The 10000-nt window shown below is 39.7% G+C and overlaps 1 protein-coding gene across 5 annotated transcripts in view; it reads right to left on the reverse strand.

Moving 5' to 3' along the window:
* LOC125047652 (serine protease svh-1-like) overlaps nt 1–10000 on the reverse strand; it is a 36298-nt gene that overhangs the window by 26104 nt on the left and 194 nt on the right. The window contains exons 1-10 of one of the 5 annotated variants that reach the window (XM_047645980.1): nt 9977–10000; nt 8116–8503; nt 7555–7702; nt 5561–5754; nt 5133–5306; nt 4166–4258; nt 1977–2093; nt 1358–1496; nt 906–997; nt 460–551 (exon numbers count right to left, since the gene is read on the reverse strand). The exon at nt 9977–10000 is cut by the window's right edge and continues 25 nt beyond it. In XM_047645980.1, the coding sequence (XP_047501936.1) occupies nt 460–551; nt 906–997; nt 1358–1496; nt 1977–2093; nt 4166–4258; nt 5133–5306; nt 5561–5754; nt 7555–7702; nt 8116–8199 (1133 nt within the window). In that variant the 5' untranslated portion in view covers nt 8200–8503; nt 9977–10000. Of the gene's footprint in view, nt 1–459; nt 552–905; nt 998–1357; nt 1497–1976; nt 2094–4165; nt 4259–5132; nt 5307–5560; nt 5755–7554; nt 7703–8115; nt 8504–9885 lie in introns of all 5 variants that reach the window. The other 4 variants (XM_047645981.1, XM_047645979.1, XM_047645982.1 and 1 more) reach the window with 4 other exon arrangements.

Below are 10000 nucleotides of genomic sequence, written 5' to 3' on the forward strand. Positions count from 1 at the left end.
GTCTATCTATCTCTATTTCTCTTTATCTCGCTCCATCTCTCTCTATATCTCTCTATCTCTCTATCTCTCTCTATCTCTCTTCCTCACTCATGCAATCACTCATTCACTTACTGTTTTTGTCGCTCTTTTTGTGGTACTTAAACTCCTTTCTCTATCGCGAAGGGTGTTTCTTTATCTGTCTGTCTGTTTGTCTGTCTTTCTGTCTGTCTGTATGTCTGTCTGTCTGTCTGTCTGCCTGCCTGTCTGTCTGTCTGTCTGTCTGTCTATCTGTCAGCCTGCCTGCCTGCCTGCCTGCCTGCCTGCCTGCCTGCCTGCCTGCCTGCCTGCCTGCCTGCCTGCCTGCCTGCCTGCCTGCCTGCCTGCCTGCCTGCCTGCCTGCCTGCCTGCCTGCCAGCCTGCCTGCCTGCCTGTCTACTTGCCTGCCTGTCTATCTATCTCTCTATCTATCTCTCATCTTACCTCGTGAACCCCAGACTCCGGCAAACAACGCTGGCATCACTGAGCGTCCATTGCGAGTCCGTAACAAGCCACCACTGGCCTTCAGCTTCGATCTGTGGAGAAATGCAGTCAACAGGTTTCATTCAAAGCCATCTTTCATGCACTGTAACAGAAAACAACAAAAAAACAGAGAGTGGCAAATATACTCCTTGATATGACGGGTTTGTAACAGAGAATTGCGAGTTTGTAATAGAAAACGACACATAAAGTTAGTAACAGAGATCTTTAGATCCTTAACAAGTTTGAAACAGAGAACGGCAAATATACAGACTCATCAATATAACACAAGTTTTGTTTTAAATCATTAATACGACAGGCCTGTGACAAAACAGCAAAACAGACTCGTCAATATGACAAGTCTTGCTACACCAGCACTGGAGGTTAAAGGTCAGAGTGCCGAGTTTCACCTGAACATATCCTGCCCAGGGAGCGTCGCTGCCCCGGAGTCTGATCTTCTGGCCCGAGGGAGGCGCCACGACGTACGACACGCTCTCGGCGCCTGTTGCGAAGGATTTAATTTTCTATGAAGATGGTTGGATAGATAGATAGATGGATAGAATGAGAGCTTGGAAGGTAGATAGATGGAAAGGATGATGGATTGAATGATAGATGGATAGTAAAGTATATAGGTAGATAGATAGACATACATACAGGCAGATATATAGACAAATAAACATTTAGACAGGTAGATAGACGGACAGATCGATAGAAAGATAGATAGACAGATAAGGTAATAACCAGATAGATGGATAGATAACCAGACTGGCAAATATAAAAATAAACATACATCTCTAAACAATATCAGCACAGTGAGATGGCAGTCTTCCACCAAAAGAAACTCAAAAATTGCCGCACATACTTGGGGCCACACGGCTGCGTGGACACACCGTCTGGTGGGGATGGTCGCACACGCTTTTGGCCGCATTGAAGAGAGTTCCTGGTGCGCATCGCTGGAGGTTGGGACGTCCGCGCCAGCAGTTAACAAACTTGGAACAGTCCTAGAATGGCGTTTTATAAAATTTTGAAATTGGTGGTATATATCTATTTTTTTGAAAGAGGTTATAATCTGGTTCGAAATTTGTCAATGGACAAGGGAATGTTTTGACAAGCTGAACGTTATTGATTATATTAATGGGTAGTTTGCTAATTGAGCATGATTTGGAATGATTATTAAATATAAGGGATATGTAACTAATCCAATTAATCTATATAATACTAAATTCATAAGGTCTGATACGTTATAGCGAGATAATGAAAAATGTTATAGTTACCCATAAAACAATTTCATACAGTTTTCTATGATATCAGCAAACACTCCATTTTTTATTACATTATTTGGGTAACTATTATAAAACTTATCCTCATAATTCCTATAGTAACAATACTTTCAACAAGTCTTAAACAAATACACATGTAACAAATATCGTACCTTGAACAATACACAATATAAGAGCAACCATTAACAAATATTTACTCGCCTTTGGGTAGGGATAGAGACCATCTGGACCGAGACACAGCGTTTTGGAATCACTAAGACCCAGTTTGTTCAGGAGTCGTTTCCCTTTGTCTTTCGTGCGTCGGTACGTCCAGTCTACCTGTAGAAGGAGACAAAGCATATAATGATAATGGGGGAGAGGAGGTGACTGGTAAAGGAGAGCTAGTATAATGGGAGTAATGGAGGACAGTAGATGACGTAAAAGATGGTAAATGTATGTAATAGATGCCGTAATAGATGATAAATAGGCGTTAGAAATTATGGAGATCCGATATGAGGAAACGATGCGTGTAAGGTTCGCAAAAGACTGCATATCGATAATGTAAGAACACCGGAATAAATGACCAGTGCCGTAATGAAGATAATAATGTTAATAAAGATAAATAAAATGAAAGTGAGAATGATGATAATTATTATAATAACAGTAATAAGTGTAAATTATGGTGCCAAGAAAGGCAGATGACTCATCGTTGGCGTGCGTGTGTGAGTGAGTGTGCGTGCGTGCGTGCGTGAGTGCATGTGTGGGTGTGCGTGCGTGCGTGTGTGAGTGCATGTGTCTGAGTTTATGTGCGTCTTTTATACAAGCGTTTTTTAACAGAACATTTAGATTAAGAGAGATATAGACATCCACAAATGCATTCCAGATTAGAATCCAACCATTACATGCAGGATCTATCAAAAAGTGACATTCCTTCCCACCGTTCATCATTAACGTCAGTCAGACTTGTTGATTGCTTTAAGTGACGTAATCGGCAATTGCTTGAGAGTCCTTCTTTAAAAGGCAAGTGCATTAACGTGACCTTTGCCTGCACATAATTTCCATAATTATTATGATCGTTATATAAAATTTACTTTAATGTCATAGGTAACGTCATTCACCGTTACTGATATTCATGTAAGACTAAGCATTAAATCTACGAACAATTCCACTGTTCTTATTTTATTTTATTTTATATTATTTTATTTTATATTATTCTCAAACCCGAAATTAGTGTATGACTGTTGATGCCATCCAGTTAATCATATATTATATGCATGACACTGACTTATGAACATCAGTATTCACATTATCAATATCTTAACCATGTTTATATCTAAAGAAACTCAAAATCAGGATATATATATATCCAAATATCAAAATACTGAAATGAGATTTAAAATTTTGGCCCAACTTAAAGCAATTATATTTCAATTAAATGCAACAAACTTTTTTGTTATCCATTTCTCGGTCTTTAAATGCACATGGTACAGGCTGAATATTAAATTAAGATATGCCAAGAGCTTTGAAGAAATATGAATAAGTTTGACCAAAGTGTGTGTGTGTGTGTGTGTGTGTGTGTATGTGTGTGTGTGTGTGTGTGTGTGTGTGTGTGTGTGTGTGTGTGTGTGTGTGTGAGTGTGTACTGTCTGTTTATCCACAACATAATAAATGTTTATTCCTTAAATTCACAGATTAAAATCACGTTTTTTTTGGTTTTACGTTTTCTCATAACCACAAAGGAGATGTGGTTATACCGATTGTTTTAAGAGAAGTTAAAACAAGAAGAAAAAAACAATATTAATGGGAAGTCTGAAAAGGGATAGGGAGCGAGAGAAATTATAGTAATAGCAGTAATAGCCATGATGAGTAATGGGATTGAGTCAGAAAAGGGGGGGAAGCGCCTGGCATTACGGTAATAACGGTAATAATAAAGGCAAATAATGTAATTGGCTTTGGGAGAAGAATGCAATAAGTAACTGAGTAGAAACGGTACTAAATCATCTACTTTTGCCAGATTTCTTTTCCTTGCTGATTTCATTAGGTAACGATCGGAGTGAAGAATTTGCAGAGGAGCACGGCAGATAGGGTGTGTGTGTGTGTGTGTGTGTGTGTGTGTGTGTGTGTGTGTGTGTGTGTTTGTGTGTGTGTGTGTGGGTGTGTGTGTGTGTGTGTGTGTGTGTGTGTGTGTGTGTGTGTGTGTGTGTGTGTGTGTCCGAGCGTTCTTGTGTGGCTGCGTAAGTCTATGTCTCTGTCGATGTCTGTGTCTGTATCTGTATTTGTGTGTGCGTGTATGCAATGTCATTTTAAAGAAGAGATAATAAGGTAAATACACAGTCATCATTAAGAAACAGAGCTTCTTCAACATCACAGATTCACAACTAAGAACACCGCGATTGTTCGAATGACCTTACTTTCTCAAGCAGACTGTCCACGTTTTCATTGCCAACGACCTTGTTTACGATGCCAACCACTGAACCAACGGCGCTCCTTGCTGTTTCTGTTACCTAGGGTGATAGATGAAGAGGTTGAAATGTTAGATATTATTATAATTGGTGTATGTGTCCATTAATATTTGTTTTGATTGTTTGTTTTGACACCACATCATAAACCTCCTTCTTTCCACTCTCTCTCCCTCCTTCTCCCTCCTTCTCCCATTCACCTCGCCTCTTCCCCTCACCTCTCCTTTCCTCTTCTCCTTTCTCTTCCTCCGTCTCCCTCCGTCCCCCGCTCACATTCCCTCTCCCTCTCACCCTTCCTTTTCTTTTCCCTTCGCTTACCTCCTTCAAGAATATAGTCACAAAAGTTGGCTGCGATGCAATGGTATGCCAGGTTCCCTTTCTTTCTCTCTCCCTTCTTATCTTCCTTATCTCTCTTTACCTCTCTCCTTTCTCCCTCTCCCTCTCCTCCCTCTCCCACCCCCTCCTCCTCTCCCTCCTTCTCTACACTTCCTTTGATAAATGGCATGTCGATCCCTATCATTTTCTTCATTTCCTCTCTTTCCTCGCCCATTAATTTATTTCCTTTGAAAATCTCTTCCTTTTTCTCTCTCTCTCCGTCTCCCTCCCATTCTCTCTCTCCTTTTCCTCCCTCCCCCTCCCATTAGCTCTCCCCCTCCCTTCCCCTCCCATTCCTTCCCCCTTCCTACACCCTTCTTATTCCCATTCCACACTCTCTCCCTCCTCCTCCTCCTCCCTTTCCCTCCCATCCGCATCCTTTCTCCCTCGCCCCTCCCTCCCATTCCCCTCTCTTCCCTCCCATTCCCCTCCCCCTCCCTTTCTTTCCCATCCCTTCCCTTCTCCCCCTCCCCCTCCCTCCCATCCCCCTCTCCCTCCCTCTCCCTCTCATTCCCTCTCCCGTTCCCTCTCACCCCCTACTCACCTTCCCCAAGAATATAGTCACAGAAGACGGCTGTGGCGTGGTGGCCTGAAGGCGAGAACAGTCTACTGCAGAAGGCCAGTCGCAGGCGCTGATGGCCGGGTTGAACACCGTGCCCGGACCGCACGCCTGCTCAAAAGCTCGTCCTCCAGCGCAGTTTAGGTATTTTGAACAGTCCTTAGTTAAATAGATTATTGTCAGATGATTATTAGCAGTAGTTGTAATGTGTATAATCTTTAAAAAAAAAAAAAAAAAAAAAAAAAAAAAAAAAAAAAAAAAAAAACTAATAGCTTTAATACTTACACATATATATATATATATTTTTTTATTCACAAATTATTTTCCACTCTATATTTATAATTCCCGATTATATATATCACATTCACAATCCCATCACTGAACGCTTCGACATTCAAAATGGTTCACCTAACCTGAGGATGAGGGAAGAGGCCGTTGGGGGAGGGGCAGGTGGGGGGGCCTGGTGGGGGAGGAGCACGACGAGGGGGTGGAGGGGGAGGACCCGAGTTGTGCTGCGAAGACGACCTGGCTACCTCCCCTTTCCCCTCCTCCTCCCCCTCCTCCTCCCCTCTCGCGTCTGGTCTCGCGAAATTGCGCCGAGACGTGGCTGTGGGAATTCAAAGCCGGTTGTGTTTAGTTCTGCAAATGGATGTGTTTGCTTGTGTGTCTATTTTTTCCTCTAAAGTCTATTCATGTATATTTGTGTATACATACGTGTAAATGTGCACTCACGCATGTACACATACATAAGCCTAATAGACAGATAGATAGATAGACTGATAAATACACAGATATAAACATAGATATATATAAATAGATAAAAATAGACATAGACAAATAAGAAAGAAAAATAGATAGACTAAAATCGACAGACAAACATACAGATAGATAGAGAGATACACACAAGCACACATCAAAAACAAATAAACACATAACACAGCAAAATTGCGTTTTAATCCATCATGTTATTACCTAGCCTGGCAATCACCCTTCACAAATGTTCCTGTGACCTCGACAAGCCAGGGATATCTGTCAACGCTGGTCGGAGGCGTGTAATATATTCATACATATTTTGTATTGCCCTTTTTTATTTTCCTTTGTTTCTTTATTTATTCATGTGCAATATGGCCTTTTATTTTTCGAAGTATTAACCATTTATTTATCTGTTTATCTATATATTCATATATTTATATATATATATTATTTTTTTATCTATTTATATGGTCCTTTCTTTGACATGAATACTAGTACTACTGTTACTAATACTGATGATAATAACGATAAGGGTGATAACAATAATAATAATAACAATGATGATAATGATGATAGTAATAATAGTAATAATAATGATGATGATGATAATAATAATAATAATAATAATAATAATAATAATAATAATAATAATAATAATAATAATAATAATAATAATAATGATAATTATAATGATAAAAATAGTAATATTTACATTGATAGTGATAATGATAGTGATAACGACAGTAACAATAATGATAATGATAAAATGACAGGTGGAATAAAGTAGTTTTTTTAAAATATTCGAGTCAAGGTCATTCGAGTTCTAATAGCTGGGAAAAAAATGCGTTCGCACATCCGGGAATTTTAAGCACCCACAGATGAGATACTGTTATGTATGTTCGTGTGTCTGAAGTGTGTGTATGTGTGGGTGGGGAGTGTTTGTTTAATTGTTTGTGTGTACGTTTGTATGTTTGTGTGTAAGGGAGTGGGGGCTTGTTTGCTTGGGTGTTTGTGTGTCTTTGTTTGTGCTTGTGTTTGTCTGTGTGTGCTCGTATGTGTGTTTGTTTATTTGCTTCCTTATGTATATGTGTCCGTTTTGTTTGTTTGTTTCCTTATGGGTATGTGTTTGTGTACGTGGGTGGTTATACGAGTACATTCACTCATGTGTTACACTCGTCACACACCATCACATATAAACACAAAGAATAACCCAGAAACTCCCACTGCTCCCCCTATCCCCCTTCCCTCTTCCCTATCCCTCCATCCTTGGAGTTCTTAACCTGGGGTCCATGAATGGGATTCAGGAGGTCCGTGAGAATCAGGTAAAAATTTATAGTATATTAGTGTCTTTTTTAGATTGTTTCCTTTAAAGTTTAATGGGGCCTTGTGTAACTCTCTCTCTCTCTCTCTCTCTCTCTCTCTCTCTCTCTCTCTCTCTCTCTCTCTCTCTCTCTCTCTCTCTCTCTCTCTCTCTCTCTCTCTCTCTCTCTCACATACACACACACACACACACACACACGCATACATCAATATGGTACATTATACACACTGCATACAAAGTTGTGTTTATGTGAAGATTCCTGTGGAAGGGTGTCCATAGTCTTCATCAGATTCTTAAGGGGATCCGTGACTCTAAAAAGGTACCCAGACGTACCAGGGCGATCCACGGAAGGTCCTCGACGGCGGCCGCTGAACACCCTGACAGGAGGGCGAGTGTCAGCGTCTTCTGCAGTGCCTGGGAGGGGCTTGAAGTCCACGCGCTGCTTCACCTTCGGGGGATTCGTCGCGTCGGGGTGGTAGATCTGGGGGGGGAGAAGAGGCTTGGAAAGACTTGTGTGTGTGGGCTTTATATATATACGTAAATACAACGCATATATACGTATGCACATGTGTATATATACTGTAGATATACATACATACGTATATGTGTATATATATATATATATATATGTAAGTATATATATGTCTGTGTGTGTGTATATATATACATATATATATGTGTGTGTGTGTGTGTGTGTGTGTGTGTGTGTGTGTGTGTGTGTGTGTGTGTGTGTATGTGTGTGTGTGTGTGTGTGTGTATGTGTGTGTGTGTGTGTGTGTGTATATATAATCATCATCATCATCATTTAGAAACCAAGTACAACAAAGAGTAACGTCTAAAACACCTTAAAACTTGCACCTTGACATGCATTAATATACACAGCGCCCTACTCACAGCAAGGCCGAGGCGCGCCCACAGAAGGACGAGGAGGAGCCCAAGGAACGCCCTCGCTGGTGTGGTCGTCCCCATTTGCTTCATTCTGATTCTTTTCACTTGATTTGTTTTTTCGAGCTAGTATTAGCTTCACTTACTTGGTGTGTTGTATTTTTAGTGTTATTTACTGCAGTATCATCTGTAGTGACATGTTTTCACGAGAAACCAAAAAAATATATATCAGTTTCATGTATATCCACGTTTCATTGTTCTTTTTATAGAAGTCTTCCTGTCGTTAAGCCTCACAGTAAGTTTCTCCACTAAATATCACCAAGCAGCTACGAGCGTTTTCTGAGCTTTCCAACGTTTAGAATCCTGCTTTAACAGATGACTCTAATAAGCCATGGAGCTGCAAGTAAAATATCCACATATATTAGCTGTTATGTATTTATATATTCCAGGCAGTAGGTAAGATAATATTTTTCCGTGGGTACTTTGTTGAAAGAGCACATCAGTCCATCCTTTTTAGGAATTCATTACCCTCATTCAGTAATACCTTTTCGAGCATGTATTGATTATAACTGGAGAGTCTTAAACGTTTCTTTGCATTGGTTAAATATAGCAATGGTAGTTAAACATAACAGATTCGCTTTACAATCATTGATATATATACTTAACTGTATTTCTAGGGGTGAAAAGTTATCATGAATTGATCCTAACAATGTTGAACTGTATTCTGAAATAAAAGACGTTCTTACAGACCTTGTACTAATACTGTACTGATGATTTTATTTTATTTTCAAGAAATAAGGATTTATATGTGATTATTATTATCATACCAATAGACCGAAGCGCCACTAAACATATTGCCACAATTCTTGCACTCTGACATTATTCTTCTGACACGTACTATAAAATAAAATTGTGACTGAACGGAAGTGTGGTTAACGAGATCACGATAAACGGAATGAATGAGAATGAATCACATTACAAAGCGTGATGAATGATTAGTTTCGGTTTCACAACCATTTCAGTTGACTCTTCACTAACGAAAACTGCAAACTCGAAAACTTGTCAGTGATTCACCTCATCTTGTATCAATTATTCATTCGAATTCACTTCTTTCCAAATGGATATCTAAGCTGACTCATTTCATGGCAGTTGAGTATGTGACGGGAAATCCCCAGAAGGTGACTGAGGAAACAGCGGCTGAGGTTTAAACAACAATATTCTTGTGAATCATTCATGGGGTTGTTCGAAGATGACGGTATATTTTGTTAGTTATTGGAGACAACGGTGGTGTCAGGAGCATTGTAAGTAGAAAATATACGAATTGGAATATGCTAAATTCCCATATATTTCAATATGACTATTAATGGTATTGTTAAAATCTGCTGTTATATATATATATATATATATATATATATATATATAAGTGCAGTTATACTATTTACTGTCACAAGGTAGTACGGTACGATGTTATAAGTTATAATGTTATAACATTACTAATGTAGATTATTAATGTGTGCGGTTGACAGTGAACATTACACCCCTTCCCAGCAAGGACCGATGAGTCTGTCAACTTTTAACACACTAGAATCGGAGGACAGTAGTATTAGACCATCATATATATTTCTACATAATCTCAGTCAGGTTCTTAAAGTATTGAAACTCATCATTCCTCTCTCTGGGACACATTTCTTTAACATAATAATACCACGCTATCGTGCTATCATTACAATCCTTCCCAGACCAGCAGCTTCATTATTCCACACCGTTACCACATCCTACCACAACAAGTAGCACCAACCACCACCCCGTTATATAGTGCGCCTTGCAGTTCCTTCCTTCCCCTCACTATAGATACACTACACACACACACACTAAGGCCTCTGTCAGCCAGCGG

This window comes from Penaeus chinensis, chromosome 41, assembly GCF_019202785.1.
Source record: "Penaeus chinensis breed Huanghai No. 1 chromosome 41, ASM1920278v2, whole genome shotgun sequence".
Taxonomy (NCBI): Eukaryota; Metazoa; Arthropoda; class Malacostraca; order Decapoda; family Penaeidae; genus Penaeus; species Penaeus chinensis.